The sequence below is a fragment of the Pteropus vampyrus genome, unplaced genomic scaffold, assembly GCF_000151845.1.
Source record: "Pteropus vampyrus isolate Shadow unplaced genomic scaffold, Pvam_2.0 Scaffold38, whole genome shotgun sequence".
NCBI lineage: Eukaryota > Metazoa > Chordata > Mammalia > Chiroptera > Pteropodidae > Pteropus > Pteropus vampyrus.
In genome coordinates, this window is record NW_011888819.1 from 3,622,251 (window position 1) to 3,642,603 (window position 20,353).

The 20,353-nt window shown below is 37.1% G+C and overlaps 1 protein-coding gene across 6 annotated transcripts in view; it reads left to right on the forward strand.

Moving 5' to 3' along the window:
* APP (amyloid beta precursor protein) overlaps positions 1 to 20,353 on the forward strand; it is a 251,592-nt gene that overhangs the window by 65,890 nt on the left and 165,349 nt on the right. For all 6 annotated transcript variants that reach the window (XM_011358209.2, XM_023529517.1, XM_011358210.2 and 3 more), the window contains exon 3: positions 5,271 to 5,400. In XM_011358209.2, coding sequence (XP_011356511.1) covers positions 5,271 to 5,400 — 130 coding nt within the window. The remainder of the gene's footprint in view (positions 1 to 5,270; positions 5,401 to 20,353) is intronic.

The window sequence follows — 20,353 nt, forward strand, 5'->3', positions numbered from 1 at the left end:
CCAAGTTCCCCTTCATCTACCAGTTCTGATATGCACCAGCTCTGGCCATGACTTCTCCTGTCTGCCAGTAAGGTATTCCCCTCATTTAGCTAGTATGTGTTGGCTCACAACTCTTGAGGAGAAGAATGCAATTTTCCTCTGGCTCCAATCAGCTGTAGGGACAGAGCTCCAGAGTTAAGTACTCACTAATGAGTGCTCCTTCAGAGCGCTGGGGGCTGGATCACCGCGGGGGTGGGGTTGGGGGTTGGCAGACTTCTGATAGCCTTAAAACAAAGATAATGAACGTGGGGTGCCAAAGAGAGATGACGGGGTGCCAAATTGTGTTTCCTGCCCTTCAGGAAAATGCATTTTCACTGGGAAGGTGTACAGATGTGTACTTAACACAAATGCGACGCACACTGTGGTAAATATAGAAAGCATTCCTGAAGTAGGAGAGGGATTAACATTATATTACACTGGGAGCGCAGGATTGTCCACATGGGAGGCCCTAATGGGCGTGGGATGTGCAGTGTGGTATAAGGTTTTAGGTGAGAGTGTGTTTTGAAGCACGGGGTATATATATTTATTCAGTGACCGCTCTGTGCAGCTGTAATTTAGGAAGATATGTCGGAACTGAGGACAGTTAGAGTTTCAAGTACCTGACATAGGCCTGGATTTGCTTCTGCTTTAAGTTTTTATTAATATAGCTTGTAGTTATCTAAAGTCTTTTTTTTTTTTTAAGTAAAGAAAATACTCAATTAGGGTTTACAGAGAGAACTTTTTAGAAAAGAAGGCCATATAAAAGTGGAGATTTGCTACTGCTTGATGTATTAGCAAATTTTTAGCAGTGCGTGCCGTGTTAGCAGTGCGTGTTGCATGCGTTGGAAAATATGCAAATTAAATAGCTGAGAAAACTCAGATATCTTTATTCCCTCTGTTATGATTTGAGATACGGCAAAGAAAATGTAAAACATTGAACTTAGAATTCATTATGGTGAAAAGTCAGGGACTTAACAAGCCACGGACACTTTTGCGTGTCTAATGAATTTTTATTCTTGCCCAAAACTACAAGCTGTGCTATTGTTTCCACATAAAATGCTTACTTGCCCCTGGTCATATACTGAAGCTGCTTAATAAAACATACTAGGTATATAGTACTCTGAATTTTTGTCAGAGCCCTTAATATGTGTTTTTCATTGTTTTTCTTTTTGTTTTGTTTTGTTTTGTTGTTTGCTTTCTGGTTGGGAGTTGCTTGTGCCATGTAGTAATCACTTTGCCTAACAGGCACCCGCCGTGTTTCAGAGACATGTTGCCTCGGTGGTTGATATTCCACCCCCATTTTAAATAAACCCGATTTTAGGACAGCAAAATTTTATTATCTTTGGCAGATCCAAATCATTAACTCCTTGTCTCTGAATAAAAGTATGTGAATCAGGTTGAAGTTACTGCTGTCATTTCGTCATAGGGCAGTAGGTGAACTATGCATGGGATTTACGTGGTTCAAATTCTATAATCTCCGCATCCATCTGCACATCAACAGTTGTCATCAGTGTTCGGGAGAGAGAAATTGAAACACAGGAAATAACACATATGCCCTGGACTTTTTGTGGTGGGAACTGAAATAAATTCTGTATTGGGCTGATCACTTCGTGGAGCTCCAGTGATCTTTGGGGGAGAAGCCCTGTTGCTAGAAAATTAGCAACTGAATAAATCACTGCTCTAGTATACAAGATATTTTCACAGGAAACCAAAGGTGTGCATCATGAACCAGAGAACTTTTTTTCTTTTTTTCCTTCTTAACAGTTTGTACCCTACGAACAGTTTTTTGGTTTTGAGTTTAAAAGAAAAAAAAAAAAGTGACTTGACTGCCTGCCATGTAGGGTTTATAGAAACCCGAAAGCTCCTGGGAAAATTCTCAGTAGGGCAGTATTTCTGTGAAGTGGCAGCTGGAACCCCTTTAGAAAAACGCAGTAACTCACACTTTACTGCCCGTAAAGTCATGTCCCTCCAGGCGAGCTCTCTGGTGTCACAGAGTTTATGACTTAGGAGTGCTGTACTTTTGTGATATAATAAACAAGGAAAGGTGATGGGAGACTTATATCCTGTGCAAAGGACCATTTCACCTTTCATCACATAGGGAAAAAGCCATGGGGATATTAAATTTTTAGTGGCGTTTTCAAGTGGAGCATTGTCTGTGACTGAAATGCGTACATGGTAGTGTTACCATGCTGAAGGACAGAATAGAATAAAGGGAAGTGGCTGTCTCCATTGGAAGCGAAGTTATTAGCATTGTTTTTGAAGACTACCTCTACTAGTGCCCACCCCAGGATTCTGATTTAGATATCCTTTTTTTTTTAATATTCTCATAGCATTCATTTTCACCACTGAATTTATCCCACACTACACTGATCGGTGCCTGATTTTATTTTTTAATTATTTAATTAATTTCTTAGAGCCGTTTTAGGTTCACAGGAAAATTGAGAGGGAAGTCACATGATTTTCCCATAGACGCCTTGCCTGCCACACGCACAACCTCCCCCTGAGTCAGCATCCTCCACCAGAGGGGCACATTTGTTACAGCTGATGGATCTACACTGACACATCATCACCCAAAGGTCATAGTTGACATCAAGGTCCACTCTTGGTGTTCTTCATTCTATGAGTTTGGACAAATGTATGTATTCACCATTATAGTATCATACAGAATAATTTAAGTCCCCTAAAAAATCCTCTGTGCTCCTCCTGTTCATCCCTCTTAACCGCCTAACTCCTGGCAACTACTGATCTTTTTACTGTCTCCAAAATTTTGCCTCTCCCAGAATGTTGTATAGTTGGAATCATACAGTATGGCGCCTCTTCAGATTGGCTTCTTTCATTTTGTAATATACATTCATCTGGGAGAGGGAATTCTCCCTTCTACCCTTCTTTAGTTGTTGTGGCTGGGCTGCTAACAAAACTGGCACAAGGCAGAATAACAGGAGACAAGCCCAAGTTTTATTACATGTACACTAGAGAATTAAAAGGATAACTCTGAGAGACGTGGAACAGACTGTTTAGATATCCTTTACAGAAAGAAACAATACATTAGTGGGGATTTGACAAGGCAAGGAGCATAGGTTTTGGGGTACGTAGTTAGTAAGGAATTTAAGTAGAATGTCGGCTTAGGGAAGTACATTAATAAAATTCACAAGGGTTTGTTTACAGAGGCTTCTCAGCTCTGGCTTCTCTGGTGACCAGGCTGTCTCTTTCTTAGTGTGATTGAGCTTTAGTGCTTTTGTAGTAGGGAGGGCGCCTGCCATAAAAAGAGATTTATTTTCTGCATTTAGGGAGATAGAGAGGTTCCCACTTAGGCTGCTTCTCAAGTGATTTTAATTTAGAAATAATTAATATGCCATTTTGGGATATTTGGGGGAGGTCTCCTTTGGGCCCCAACACATTTAAGCTTCCTCTATGTCTTTACATGGTTCTTTTCAGTGCTGAATCATCCACTGTCCAAATATACCACAGTTTTTATCTGTTTTCTTCATGCCTTTTTTTTTTTTTTAACTGATTTATCTCAGGGTTAAGACTAGGGTGAGGTGAGCGAGGCACTCAGGAATCAAGATTAAATAATATTTTAATGCTACATTAAACAAAATCATAATTAGTGCAAAGTAAATTCACAATGAATGAAAAGTAGCAACAGTTTAAAGACAGATAGATCACAGATAGACAGCAAGCCCTCTCTGAATGTCACTGACGATCAGAAGCCAACTTCCCCATATCCATACCCCACGCCCTGGGCCTCCGCCTCTTGCTCTCCAACCTGGTGGTCTCCCGAAGGCCCTGCTGCCTCTGTGTCGTCCTCAGGTAGACAGTCTTTTCTCACAATTCTCATAGCATCGTGCCTAGAGATGGGGATGACATGGGGAATCATTAAGCGCTCCTTCCTCCACATTTCCACTTCTGACCCATTCTTCCTCCTCTCCTCCCTAAAACACCCCACACACGCTGTGAAGTACACCCCCTCCAACTAGATCACCCCCTCGTCCCCCTGGAGCCATCCTTCATCCTCAGTGGCCTTCTCCCTTGTCTTTGAAGGACTTAGCTCCTGGCTTTCAGTCATGCAAACAACTGCTCCTTTCGTGATTCATAAGTGATTTTACTCTCGACCTCAGTGATCCTTCTGCTATTCCAGTTCCTCAGTTCCTTGATTTTCATTCCTTTAGCCATCTTGCCTTCATCGACGACCATCAGCCATTTCCTCCGATGGTCATGTTATACTCCTTGTAATGACCGATAACTGTGACTCCTCCAAAGTCTTAATTTCAACTCTCTGACTGTCATCACCTCACTTTCTTTAGTGCCTTTATTGCCAAAATTATGTAGGACTCATACTACAGCCTTTTCATTGCATTTCATTCCCTTCAGGTTCTCTCTTCCCTCCGCTTTAGATGTCAGGGCCCAGCATCATAGCCATTCCCTTGCTTATACCATACCCTCCAGTCTCTTATACTTCTCTCTCTTCATTGTATTTACCTGGTAAACCAGTACCCCCAGTGACATGCAAGATTTATGCAAGGGAAAGCACATTTTTGAAATAAATGTTTATGATTATATTTTCTTTCAAATCTCTACTTATTATTAATAAATAGAATTGATTTGATATTTCACATGTCATTCCAAGCGCTCAGTAAATATGATTTACCAGCAACTGTAATCAAAGCAAAGGGCTGTAGTTAGTTATCAAAGGAAGAGATTCATGAATGCAGATCTTTATTTAAATGACAACCCTGATAACTGTTTGATAAATTGTTCATATGTAAATTACTTTGAATAAAGAGAAGGATTTTTATATAGGAAACGTGCTATGTGTCATATCCTGCCTGTAAAATATTTGCCTAATTAGTAAGATAGGAGTGGGTTGAATTTCAATAAAAGTAATATCCCCAGGTGTATCTACTGTAACATTGATGTAGGAAATTACAGATTATCATCCTCATACCTGTTTACTTTAAATTGAAAATGCCCCCATTCTTAGAAGAGGTCCACCTCCTTCTGTTTCTATTTTATTTTTTTAAGCCTGAATGGGTGCAATAAAATAAGTCACATCGCTTAATGTTTTGAATGGAATCATTAAGTGCTTGTCACTTGCATCTTTTTCTTTACCCTGAATTTCTTAAGCTTGATCAGCATCGAAATAGGCTTGAATGTTGGGGGATAGAATAATAGCGCTGGTGGAACAAGTAAGTGCTTGTTCATGCCGGCCCCTGACGCAGGTAACAACTTACGCTTTTTGTGTGCTCTCCCAGGTCTACCCTGAGCTGCAGATCACCAATGTGGTAGAAGCCAACCAACCAGTGACCATCCAGAACTGGTGCAAGAGGGGCCGAAAGCAGTGCAAGACCCATGGCCACATCGTGATTCCTTACCGCTGCTTAGGTGAGCCGGCCAGCCATGTAGCTGCTGTCGAAGGCCCTGATCTTTGGGGACGAAAAAGAAGGATGCTCTGATTAGCTCAAATAGACATACTTCCTTGAGCATATTGCCACTCTGTTTCAGACTATATTTTGGACTGTTAAGGTAGCCTGTGTTCTGACAGTACAAGAGACGTATTTCTGAATTTCCTGGCACAGAGTGAATTTACCCAGTGTGTTTTTTAAAATTACAAATTCTTGGACCGATCCCAGGATGGCTGAATGAAAGTGCCTGATGGCAGAGCCCAGGAATCTTAATTTTACCAAATTCCATAGGTGATTCTCACATACACTGACTGTCTAGGCTGGTAGAATCAAGCCTTGTGTGTTTCTTCACATAGACTTCATGGAAGAAAGAACCTAACATGAAATTCAGCATTTTGCTAATTTCTTAATTTCTTCTTCCCTGCAACAACCGATTACTCTTCCTATTTGGCCAGAGCTGAGGAATTGGAATTGGGGAATTTGTTTTTTATTACATTTTTTTGCTCACATCAAACTAGAGGAAACAGTTTGATCGCTGGGGTTTAAATGTGTATTTCTCTCACCAAACACAAATTTCACTTTATCTTTTAATTTAAAAATTTAGTTTTATCTGCTATTACACTTTTTTCTTGTAGAAACAGTCATACTCCATATTTAATCTGACTTGCTTATTGGTCTCTTTCTTGTTGATATTTTTATGTAACCAGACACTGTAGCAATCAGCAGTCTCAGATAGCTAGCATCTACATGTTTTCCATGAGTTTGTTTGTCAGTAATATCGCCGTCAATAAGAACATAGAGATCTGTATATGGAGGATATGGACAAATATGGATATCCATTCTGATGACTGTGTGTTAAGACTTAAAGGAATCTTTTTTAAAAAGTCCCAACAGCAAACTTAGAAAGAAGGGATAACTACTGAAGACTCTGGAACTCTGTTTAGTACTTGGTCAAACATGAATGTGATCACAGCATAACTGGTTACTGTTTACATATGTGCATGATTGGAGACGTTAACAGAAAATGTTGGGAATTAGAGTGAAGATTTCATCTGATTTACTACTCATAACGTAATTGGTGAAGAGAGTTAGAAAAGCAAATTCTTAAACATTTGATAATTCAAAAGTTTCCTTATTCTTCCTTATTCCTTGTTCTAAATAACTTAACAAGGCCGCCTATCCTTTTCTGTCTGACTGGTCAGTAAGTGATTTAATAATATGAAAATAAGTAATGCTTAAACACTAGATACAGAACCCCTAATTCAAGAAAATATATAAGGGTAATTGTCTCCAGGAATCGTGTATTTCAAACTAACTTGCTACAACAAGAGGCCATAAGTTAGGAAGTAGATCACAAATCAGTCAATTAGGTGGGGCAGACCTTGTCAGTGATATGTTTCTGTTGGTTCTCACTTGCCCGTTGTGTGAAGTGTTCCAAATACATTTTCTTTAGACTCTAAGGTCCCTAGGAACTGGTACTAGGTCTTTGGATGAGTACTATTGCTTATGACCCCTGATGTGGCACTCACAACTGCAGTTTTGTTTCAGAAGTGAATACACATCATTTTGCTTAAAACTTTCTGCTTCATAATTCTATTCAGAATTATTAGACTTGCCTAAGAGGTGGAATCTACGTGAAGATTGTAATTCACTACCTGGAACCACTTAGCTGTGGCAGATAAATCTTTTGACCCCAAATTGATTGGGTCCCTGTTGCCAGCCACTCTCTCTGCCCCTAAGCCAGGTACCTCCCCATCTCTGTGCAACTTTTACTCCTATTGCAAGAGTGAATTGAGACTCAAGGGAGAAAACACTGTGAAAAGAAACAAGAAATGTGTAAAACGTCTTCAGATATAAGTCTGAAGTCAGAAGATTTATGATAATGCTATAATTAACTGTCAGAATATTTGTTTTTATCATGATAAACTGTTATGCACCATTTAGGGAAACCTCATCCTACGTAGTCTCACTTCACAGGCCCAAATATTGAGAGTCAGTGAGATTGAATCTCGTCCTGTAACTCACACAGCTTGTTTAGTGATAGAATCAGGACCAACACTCAGGATCTTTCAATTCTTAACCCAGTGTTCCTTATAGAATTAAAACTAAATTGCATTAGAGCAAATATCCACCTGATTCACAAAGTCAAGTCATAGAGGAAAGTCTGTGCATTAGAGGCAATAAATAACACTTTTTTAAAAACTTGTAACAGATGTTATGTTTATAAAAGAGACAACCATGACCTTGGGACAGGATAAATCTCTACTCGACAATGTTTTCCACCAGGTAGTAGTAATGGGCAACAGTTTCATAGATTACTTTATACTTGAACAAAGAATTACTGTTTAGCATTAGCATAAGTATTTTCTAAACTCTCTGGCTGTGTCCAAATATATCCTTTAGACAGAAGAGATTATGGTACTGAAGTTAATTCTCAGAAAGGTGCTACCTAGAAAACAAAATAAAATTGTCTCAAACATTAAGCATATTAGAATTCGAAACAAAGCTTGAAGAGAGAAAAATGCCTGTTATGTCTAGCATGCGACCTTTCTGACCTTTCCATCAGAAGTAGCATCCGGTGTTGCTCTGGGTTATTTTTCTCTAATCCACACATTTGCCCTGGGCGTACTTGCTCTACAGTATCTTGCATTCCTTATCTAGAAGGAGAAAGTATATTAAGTCGCTGTTGCCATTTTCTTCCTGTGGAGTGGATGATTTCCCTTGAGAGTGAGTTGGCTTTTTCATTTCACCCTTTGCTTTTGATTGTGCTTCTTTACCCATCATATAAGATCTGTCTTAATCATATGGACATTTTATTAATTATCTCATATGGGATTCAAGCACATCATTATCATTACTCAAGGAGAATATTTTCTTTGCAAAGCTTTCAACCCCTTTCGATTTGAATGACTACTCTTCATTAGTGTAGATCCACCATTGAAATTGATCCCCTTCTGCACTTGTCTCTGTCCAGCATAGGCAAGGTGTATTGTATGCAAAAAATTACTGTTGATTTATGGGGGCAAAGTCGGGTTAATAGATTAATCCAAAAGAATTAGATGTTAAAGATTTACTATCTTAAATGGCATTCTGTTTCATTTTATATTCAAGACTTTCCAAACATATAAGTATGTGTTTCTAAACATATAATAATGACCAGGAAATTATTCAGATATGGTCTGAATAATTGAAGATATTCAACTGAAGAAATTGAGAAATCGAAGATATTCAATTCCTCTTAATCTTTAATTATATTGTTTTAATACAATTTCAGGACAAGCACACTGTGTTTTTTGGTGGCTGCTTTTGTGTGAATTATCTACAACTATTTTAATCTTCTTTCGTGTGAAAAGGGTGTATTTGGATATTCTGATAGATATATTGTACCAGAGTAGTTTTTTTGGGTTTATACTAAACAGCAACTCTCTTGTGACACATCACACAACCGAAGAGTATTCGAGAATGTTACAAAGACAACCTGGGCGTAGAGGTGGGGGAACATTTTTAGTGTAGACTTTAAGGGTCTTGTAAACACCTAGATGTCCCAGCACAGTAATTCAGTGTGATGGTGAATCAGTGCCTGTGGCCCCTCCAGTCTTCATTGATCTTTGCACTCTGTAGGTCCAACTACATATTAAGTCATGGGAGATGTGTGTGCTGGGGTTATACATACATGCATGGGCATGATGCTTGGTGAGCCTGGCCTCAGATGCAGATTCTTGAAGTTTCTATGTTTTTAACTTTGTTTATGTCATGCACTCATAAGGAATAACCAGAATTCCTAGATATGTCTTCAGGAGAAGACTAGTCACCAGATTCCTTTTTATGTGATCTTCCACATGGGACCTTTGAATATTACAAATTAGTCATACTTCAAAACCAGTATATGTGCTGGCTGGAAAATTACTGCTTGGCTATCGCCCATGGGAACATAGGCTATCACCCATGGGAACATAACATTCTAACAATAAACTTTCTGCTTCTGTACCCCCGCTTGCACACCCAACCTGTGGGTTGACAGGTAGTGAATAGGAGAAAAATAGACCTTTGTGTTTAAGACAGAATGAGGAATGGAATTTAGGGCTTAAAAACCCTATACCTCTACATTTTGGGGCTGCTTAATTTGGGGTCTGCATACCCCTGGCAGACCCAGCTGGCTGAATAAAGAGCATGTTTCCTGTGACTCACTGATTTATGGTGGTCCGTGTGTCTTTCGGGGCTGGCGGTTACAACATATATAGAGTCTGATACACAACTGTATGAAAGAAAATGTTCATGGAAAAGAAATTTTATCGATGTTTATCTCCAAATGGTGAGGTTACTGGTGGTTTTAATTTTATTTAAGCCTTTTTCTAATAATTTCTATAATAAATGGGTTGCTTTTATTATTAGAAAAAGATGAACTATGTAATCAGTGCATAAAATTTCCTATCATCAGATAGTGATAGTCGAAAAAAATGCCAAAAGGCTTGAAAGGGCATGATCGTTGTTTTTATCTATTGGTAGTTTTGTCTTGTGAGCTTTAAACAGTAGGAATAACTTCTTATGGGAAAACGTTTTATTTTTAAAAACACCATGCTGCCAAATTAAAAGAAAATGCCACCAGTCTTATTTTCAACCATATTTAATCAGCATTAATCATTGCTAAGTTTTCAGAAAGATCTTGAATCTTCCTTAATTATTTTTTTTCAAAATAATTTGCATCTAGGAGCTACATTTGTTTCAGGGTGGATTGTTGAATGGGAAGAAAATACATTTATCTTATAGAGTCCCTCTGAGTGGGGAAGGACTTAGAAAGTGACACTTCTTCCCATTTCCATAAGCAGGAAAACCTGTAGAAATGATTTCCTTCTACATAGGTGATCCACCAACACCAGTGAGTAAACCTTCCTTCTTCTCCTAGCTCCATTGTCCCCAGTTAACTGATTCTAATTCCAATTTGGTTTCATCTTCTCAATTTAATTATTGTACCTGCTATTATAAGTCTTCTTTCTGAGACTTTTAACCACTTGTGTTTTTTTTCTGAGACAAGAGTTATGGTAGCATGAATGATTTACTTAGTTACATCTTTAATTTTTGTCTTTTTTTTTTTTTTTTACTGGAGATATATTCAAGAGTCATTAAGTAACATGAGTCATAAAGAAAAACAACAAATTTTGAAAATTTGCCTTTATGCCCTATGGGCGTTCTCTGCTGTCAGTGTTTTATTAAAACACAAAATCCATCTATGCAGGTCTCAGATGACAGGCACAAAAAAGAAATCTCAGTTTATTTGACATCATATTGTTCCAGTGCTTCTCAAACGCATTGAAAAGTGAATAGTGAGGGTAGTGGGCATCTCATTTGTAGTACATGCTAAGAATTGCAGTGGTATACTTAAAATAAATCTCTCTGATTACAAAAGTAATGCATGCTCATTGTAGAATGTTTACAAAATACAACCACTACCAAGAAATAACCAAAATCATTTGGCTTCCTTTCAGTCTGTTTTTTTTTTTCCACGTATTTTTCGCTTTTATTATTTTTGACATTATGTAATTATTTTCAGTTTTATAACCTACTTTTTTTCACCTAAGATTTTTATAATATCATCATGAAATAAAATATTTTTGGGAAACAGTTTTCAAACTAGCATTAAACTAGACACTATAATGTGTTTATCCCTTATTTTGGGGTATTAGTTTATTTTGTTGTGGTTGTTATTGTGGGGGTTAAAAATAATAATACTTTTCTTCCCATCTTTTAAGTTCTTCTAGCCAGGCTAATATAATCAAATTATCAGAGATAGATTAACAAGAGAATATCAAATTTTAATACATGCGCATGGTGAATTCACATAAGCATGAAAATTCCAAAGACAGGTGAACCTGGGTGCATATGTCATTTTGGACAAAGGAGAAAAAGAGGGGATAGGGGTCCGAGAGTTCAAAAGTGAGAATGGGCAATTCACAGGTAACTGAAGAGGAATGGAACCTTCCTGGCAGGTAAACTTTTGTTAGACAATTCAGAAACAGTGAGACTTGGGGTAAACTAGTAACCAGGCCCCTGTTTGACACCCTCCCATCCACTATTCTCAATTCAAATTAAGCTGCTGAGGTGGACATCCTAAGAGTAGATCTTTTCCTCTGAATCTCTTAGGCAGGAAAGGGAAGAGGGTCAAAGGTTCTTTGTCTTATCTTAATAACCAGCTTAAAAAATCAAAGGCAAACTTTCAGTTCCCTTCATTATAAATGATGCTATGATAAACATCATGGCAGGTACCTTTGTATTCATTTTTTTTTATAATCAATTATTGGCTACAAATCTTCTAGTTGCTTTAGTAAAATAAATGTATGATATTTATTCATATCATTCAATTATGTATGATAATATGGAGGAAATTTTTAATACTGATTTGTGATCCTGAGTTTAAAGATACCCCTACATGTAGTTATGTGGGTTTTGGTGGTGGTGTTGTTAACAAATTAAAAAAAACACTATAATTTCTATATTTGTTAATAATAAAAGGACTATTAAAATAACTTTTTTTCTCTAAATTTCCATCTTGATAAACCCTCGATTGACTATTCACAGAGAAATAAATTCTACAAAAATGGCCAGTAACGTATCTATTCATTGCGTAAGTATTTATTGACCACATAAATGTGCTCCATGAAGATAGGCAAAATGTGTTCCCATCTCTTTCAGAGTTTATAGTCTAGGAGTGAGTAAAGAGGAATTCTAGCTGAGGAATTTAAGGAAGACTTAGCAGGAAGTAGCATTTGAGTCAAGCTTTCAAGTACTGGAGAAGAAATGGACTGTCTAAATTTTAGATATTTAGACAAAGGGTGAGCAGAGTCCTGAAGGTAGGCCCGTAAAAGGCATGTATGGAGCATAGCTCATTGTTTTCAGAAAGATAAGGTAATTGTTTATAATAGGGTAGTAGTTTTTAAAAAACATTGTTGTTTTCATTTATAATAGATACTATTATGTCACTATTTTTAATTTAAATTTATATCTAAAGAATTATTTTCAGGTTGGTATTGAATATATACCTTTTTTATGAATGGTACCTTTGCTTTTTGGCAACTAACATTAGAATTTTTGAGGGTAGGTCTTTTTTTTTAAAGCTAATTCAATTATAAAAAAAGGTGAATAAAAACTCAAGACTCACCTGCTGCTCTGGTTAGTCGTGTTTTGCCATTTTTATATGAGATACCAGCATTGTTCGAGTTGGACTACTGGTCGTATATGTATAATGGCTCTCTCCAAGAGAAACTGGCATATGAAAATCCAAAAAATTGAGATTATTATAGGCTGTCTTTACAAGTGAGTTATGACCTCCATGTTTACTGTTACTGAACTCATGAAAAGCATATTCTGAGTTTAATTTCTCTTACATATTACTTTTAGATTGTTTCCATATATAAAACAGAGAAGACAGACGCTGGCATAAAAAAAAATCACGTGTCACTTAGATTTTGCATGGTCACATTGTCTTCTGCTTTATTAACAAAAGACAGAAGTCCCTTTAGGTTTAATAACACTTTAGCTGAATACAGTGGTTACATCATTTTGAGTTTATAATTTCGCCTTCTGAATATTTGCAATTGATACTGTCATAGTAGATCCGCGATGGTCAGAAACATGGACTTTTCACGCCAACCAGTAAACAGCTACTTCCTGGTTACATCTGCATAATTCAATCTCAAAGTCATTAGCTTGCTGACTTAACATAAATTTCATATGGAGAACCATAACATTTCCAGCTAACCTCACACTGTGTCGTCATAGACTTTTCTCTTTTCCTGATATAAATGATCACAAGGGAGTGTGGTGGGGAATCAGGAAGGTAATTATTGACTTTCATCGAAGTTCTCATTTTTCCCTGTCAACTTCTGAGCCCCCTTTTCAGGTAATGTGTTTCTTGCCATTACTCCCTACCCTGAGCAGAGAAAGGGAACAGATTTTTCCTTTCGGCTTTGGAACTCAGTTCTCACTCATCATGTTATTTTCCAAAACAACACACTTAAGATAATGTCGTGATTTCGTTTACCATTCTAGTTAGTAAATAATTTTCTAAAGGGCTATAGTAGAATATACGGTTTATATATGATGAAAGTTGTGCACGATTTTTTGGAATTTAGGATTGTGTGTTTTATGCCACATGACTAATTATAACCAGACAAAGAATATAAAATGTATGGGAAAAACTTAGAGTGGTACACGTAGCTATTATTACTGTTCTTGGGGCAGCAGTGTGGCTTAAACCCCACATAAGAATATGGAATTTCTTGCCATGAAACCCCCAATTTTCATTATGTTATAATTAGTGAACTATATTTTAAAAGTTATGTAAAATATGTTAGTCATAAACAAAGTCATCACAAAATATAGGAAATTTTTGATATATTTCTTTGGAAAAAACTAAGCAATGCATTTTTGTGGACTTAAAAATTTTCAGTATTGTGAATTAGGTACAAAATATCCTTATAATATCTCCAAATAATACTTATTAAAGTATAACTGTTTATTATGAAAGGAAGAGTTAATTATATTAAGAATACTGAAGTGAAATTAGAGAAAATAATTTTTCTCAAGTATTTCAATACATTTCAAAAAAGTAATTTGATATATATACTTAATGAAAGAATTGACTAAAATGCACTGAGAAGTAGCATCACGAATGTGAGAAATGTCACAAAGATGACACAGAATCTAAATCACAAGATAAGTTGTATTTCAATTTCAGTTTCAAAGGATGTAATGAAATGTTCAGATTTTAGTACTTGACACAGAAAGCTCTCAGCATTTGTTTCACTGTAGAGTTTAGGGATAAATGCTGTTCTCTTTCTTTTTTTATCACAGCACCGAGTGGCTTCATTAAACTTTCCCTCTCTTCCAGTTCCCTTGATAAATTTCAGTTCCTGCTGCTGATGTGTCTCAGGAGTCCTTCTTTTTTCCTGTCAGTGAGTCTCAGGCTTTAGCTTTGAAACCTGATGGTGAAGGGAGGTCCCAAGGTGACAGTTGTGCACCAGTCTGGAGAGCAGCTAGTCCAGAGAGGAGGAGAATGGGGAGGGTCCCAGGAGGATGATCTCCAGGAAAAAAACTGGCGCTGATGCATTACCTGATGGGCTTGCCTATACTTAGAGTGGTTTTCGAGTTCTGTTGTAGCGTTTGGGAAAAGTACAGTACTGATGGATGCATAGATAGTGATGCAAATTTTAAAATGGGACAAGTATTAACTTTAGAAAAAGAAAAACAAATGTTAAAAATTGACGAAAAGCTGTAAGATAAAGAACGTGTCACTGCCCAGGCCTGAGCAGTATTGGCATAACCATGATGCAGATGCTGTACACGTGATAAAACTCTACTGGACAGATAGTGAGAAGGGAAAGAAACGGGTGGGGTCAAATTTGAAGTTTCACTTCCCATAGTAGGAAGGCCTGAAGTGGAAAAAACCAGAAATAGCTATTTAAGCACAGAGTTTAGAAATACAGGGATATACAGCAGAATAGGCACCTAAATGAGATGGCAATGAGTGACTTAGTACCTCTTCTTGCTGCAGAGGAATTTTCAAGTAGATCTATGGAAAGAAGTTGAATTTAAGGCTTCCAGTCATTTTTTTAATCTAGAAAATTCCTCTTAAAATTAAAAGTTGCAAGTCAAATTGGTATTAAAGAGGTGTCTTTTTTTAGCTGTCTGACTTTGAGTTGGATAAAGCTATACTGTGATTTAATAGAGCTGAGCTTTCTGTGTATTATATACCAACTTTAGAAGATATTTGCTTTTCCTCGGATCTAACATGACTATATATGTGCAGAATTACCTTTATACCTATTTTACAGAATTTAAAGCAGAATTTCACTCTCTTAGACATTGTAGAGGTTTGTAGTTGCGATCACTGTTCCTCTGGAAACGTGCTCATCTTCTCGACTAATTTAATGTCAGGTTCCAATCTTAACGTGGTTAAAACCAGGCTCCACTTCCCCAGAAATTCTCCCCCAACCACAAATCCTAATTAATAATCCACTTTATGAACTTTTTAATGTAAGTACAATGTGGGATTGCTGTAATAGTGAGTTAGGGAGGTGGTGTGAGCTGGAATATATGGTAGAAGCTTCTTCAAAGAGCCTGATATGGATCCTAAAACATAGAGAAAATGAAAAGATATGAATGAAAACATAGGTATGGGGATGTCTAGGGGATACTAGTTTGTGTTGATAGTGTTGGTACATAATGTTGGTTCGTAATGTTGGAAAATTAGAATAGAACTAAGATGGTTGATTATGTAAATTGGAATAGTATCGAAATCACTTTTTTTTTTTAATTTGGAAGGACATTAAATTCACTCGATTATTTCTTTTATATGTTGTCCAGAAAAATATCTGAGCATTCATTGTGGGTTTTTTTTTTATCTTGAACTTGTCATGAATATGCTAAAATCAAATTTAAGATATATATATAATTGCATTCTTAGTCCGTTTTACAGTGTATATTCTGTGCTTCAGGATAAATCTTTTCATTGTGTCATTTCTTTTAATAGGTGGTACAATTGGATTAGAGAAAAAACTGCTTGTACTCTGGAGTAACATTTCCATAAACGGTAGTAACCGGGCCATATAGCTCCTCATCATCTTTGAATTTTAATTGCAAACCCCCTGAAAAAGAGAGTGATAGGTTGGCAGAAATTTTACAGTGGATCTGAGGGCCTGACGAGAGGAAAGAATAATTGGAGAGCTATATTGGGAATAAACAGTAAATGGTGCTGAACACTAAGAAGGCTTTTCTGCAGCCTGTAAATTTGGAAATACACACATATATAGTCTGAAAGGTAAGCTCTATGAAAATTGGGACTTTTGTTTTATTCACTGAAATATCCTCTGAACTTTGAGCGTCTCTTAGCACATAGTAGGTACTTAATAAGTGCATAATGAATGAATGAATTGAGGACTTAGCTGAATATTGTGAAGAGGAAGGGAAAATAAAGAAGGCAGAGGTCGTAAAGCAGCAGTTTAACTTCCGTTAGAAGAGTCGCTTAAGGTTACCATGAAAGTTGTTTACCTTACTTACTCTGGTATTGATCAACAGAGGAAGGGCAGATTTTATTTAGCGACCAAGAAGTAACAGGAATCTCAGATCAGGAAAGAGCTCAAGGTTTTTTTAGGTCTGGATAAAAGAACATTAAACTCTTATCTCTAGAAAATAGTAGCTAATCTATCCTAAATGTGCCTACTTTTAAGCTGATATACACCAGAAGCATCTGTGTATTGAGTTAAAACATAGATTAGATTAGTTAATGATAGTTTTATTATCCTTAGCTTTTAATTCTGATGATAAAGGATTGTTTTAACAGAAACCAACTTCTAAATGTTATTTATAGTAGTAATGGATTATTTCAGATTCTGTTATACCTTAAGAGTTAGAGTAATATTTGCGTATGCTAACCATTAATTCCTATCGTATTTAAATGCCTTTATTAAATGATGAGATGAATGTGGTATTTAGTAGGTTCTTCATGAGTAGATTGGAAGTACTCTATTTCCAGAGGTTTAAATCTTTTCATGTCAGTAAATTTGGGGGCCATCCTACTGATTTATTCATTAGATGCCTGTATTTTCAAGACTGTTAACCCAGCTAGAGTCCCCTACATCTTTCCCTTCAGTGTTGACTCCGTTGCCAGAATATGGTACAATCTTGTTTTTCTTTATTTTTTAAAGCTTTGGCTGTCACCGAAGATCCCATCTTCTTTATTATATGATATCCTTATCATACAATACTCCTGGGCTGCAGGAGTTCTGTGAGTAGGTCACATAACTCTTTCCTCTTTATTGAAAACTCGGACTTAATTGTCATTCAGAGGCTTATGATGTTCTGTATTCTCCAAGCACATAGCGCATAATAGGCTCATTCGTTATGCCAAGACATTATTCTATGTTTTGCTGTTTGAGATAATTTGAGTTTAGTTTTCTTATTCCACTTTTGTTCTCATTGTAATTTTTTTAGGCAGAATTCTTTATTGAGTCTAGAATTATGGATACCACTGCACCTATTATCTTCAGCAGGTTCCATGACCTTACTGCATCTCATTTTTGACTTCATAATGACCTTTGGTCAGTAGACCCTTTATTTTCATTTTATATATCTGTGAATTTTAGCCTCCTCATATTTCTCTACTCATTAGAGATCCCCGAATGCTCACATCAATCCCTTGACCCTGTATCTTTAACCTCCACTGTTGATCTACCCATTCACAGCTATGCTTCTTGGATGGCAGTCAGCCAGCCATTCCTATTTTTTCTCTCTCTCACCTCCAACTCTCTGCATAGTCAGCTGCTAGCAGGCATCCATCCCTTCAGCTCCAGTGAAGGAGTTCTTTGCTGCCTTTAATGTTGTCACATCCATTGGGCACTTTTCTGCCCTTCTTAACCTCTCAGTGGTATTCACGTGTTGATCACACCTTCTCCCCAAACCGTAATTATGCTGCTGCTTCTGTTTTTCTGTCCGCTGACTCTCATTCTCTTTCTATGGCCCATTTTTCTGCAATCCACTCAAGAAATCCTCAATATTAGTGTTTTATAGGAGTCTTCCTGGGTTGTTCATTTTCCCACAATACACTTACTGACTAGGAAACCTGATCAATGCAATGGTTTCCCCAAATCCTGACTTGATGATTCCTGAGTCATTATATCCACGTCAGGCTTCCAAGTGTTTATTGGTCATCAGACTTGATGTGACTCCCAGAGTGTTGATAATCAGCCTTGTCTCTGAAGGGCAAGGACATACAGAGTACTGCTAATAGTACACAGTATTTGCTCTTAGCTCACTGGACATTTCGTCTAAGATATATGCCAGTTTCCTTATAAATTAAAGTGGTAAATTTAGGCTTCCCTGGTTAAACAAAGAACATGTGAGCATGGATACCTGTTTATTCCATTTTTCTCTGTTGGTTTGTTGTACTATTTGGGATAAGAATTTGTTTTAGGCAAATGATAAGATTGTTTTCAGGTCTTATTAAGATCTCCTGGACCCTTGATTTCCAGATTTCCATGCATAAGAATTAATTAGATTTGAATGAGCTTAATGTGGAGCCCTTGCTATTGATGTACAAATAACACCTTATACTGGGATACCACTGTAATCTAGGGATTTTGTTGTTGTTTTGCTTTGCTTTTTCTGCCAGTTAATGACAACTAGTACACAAGAATAGAATGAATCAAGCCTAAATCCCTAGGAAGTATTCAGGTATGGATTTTTCACATTTTTTAATTAAACATAATCCTCTCTTAAAATTTAATTTTAAAAAGCATTTTAAAATACTTTAACTTAAAAGTAAAAAATTCTTGCTAGCCATATAGATAGATAGAGAGGTGCGATCTCCAGATTGGGATTAGCATCTGACACGGTGAGGAGATCTATAACTAGCTAGAGATTATACCTGGAAGGAAGCACATTATATCGTCTGAAAGCAAAACATGGAAAACTTTCCTAATGTAGGAATGTCAGATAAACAGCTGCTTAAATGAGTAAAGAATGATAAGGTGGTCTTTGCAAGTTCTCAGAAGTCCAAGAAAACACACATATTACCTATTATTTAATTGTTATAGTCGGTGAATGTTCATTAGCACATGAGAAGTGTTATCAAAGATGTCTTTTGTACTTATTTGCTGCAACATTGGCTTTTTAAATCATCATCTCTGTTTGCTCAAAAAGGTGGCTTCCCATTTATGGTCTTAAAAATACACATTTTTCTAAAAACTTTTGTAAATAGCCAGCTACCCTGTTATAGAAATTTAAAAGGTAAAGCTTTGAGATATCCAGACAGGTTGAATATCAACCAGAAATGAAACGTCTGGAATTGTTGTGTAATGGCAGGGGAGGGAAGGATGTCAGGTCAAGAGAGGGAACTGGCCCTTTGCTTCTTTTGTCTGGGAGAAAGGGCGACATGCCTTCCTTGTGGGTGACCTTGAGTCGACACTTCATCAAAACCTTAAATGGGTCACCTTCAGCTTATATAATGGAGATCCCATGGCCTGTTAGCCTGATTGCATTATTAGAAAGCCTGTTTTAGGCCAGAAAATGGCAAATCGCTTACATTTTTCCTAGACAATTCTGATAGCCAGATATTCTTGCCAAAAATCAAAGTCTTTCCTCAGCATTTTCCCCAAATCGCAGTGTTTCCAGGTTAAAACAACCAAGACCCTAAGTATAGTTTTCCTCTAATCTACGGTTAGGTCATCTTTACAATTTTAAACGAAAGACAGAAACTGTATTATTTAGAATGAGAGCTACTCTAGAATTACCCCTCTGTGATTATAAGCCTTGATCACACATAATTTCCTCATTTATATATGTTACATAAGAGCTTTGCTTTCTTCGTGTGTCTCTTCCATACTCAATAGGGCCTTAACTTTTGAAAAACTAGTTAAGATTTTAGTTTGATTTAAAGGCTAGCTTCTGCATACCTGGAATGCTTGCTCTTCAAAATATTTGCTCCCTGGAGAGGTCAGCTGAAGATGGCATTTTCAGTGACTTTGGATTGTTGACCTGGAAGATGTGGAGGTGATGGAATGGGCTTTGGCAGGGTTCCACTGCCTTCTGCTTGAGGAGAGCCAGGATACGAGGGTGGGACTGACTACCTTCAGCAGGGAAGAACTAGTCTGAAGATGTTTGGAGCCTGAAAACGCCTTCCTCAGACGCCTTTGCTTGATTGTTTACGAGGATTTTAAGCTGCAGTGTCCATAAATGTGCTTCGACTTGTAGTGACACATTCAAATGATTTTGCATCCAAACAAACGCATTCGCTCTTTGTTTGGTGTGTGAAATTTGAATGACACTTGTGCTCTGTCAGAAAGGAACAGACGTTTTCATTAAAAAAATCCAGTCAAGCAGAAAGTAGCAAAGCGAGCAGAAATTTTCATTTACATCCATGATTGAAGATGCAGTGATAAAAG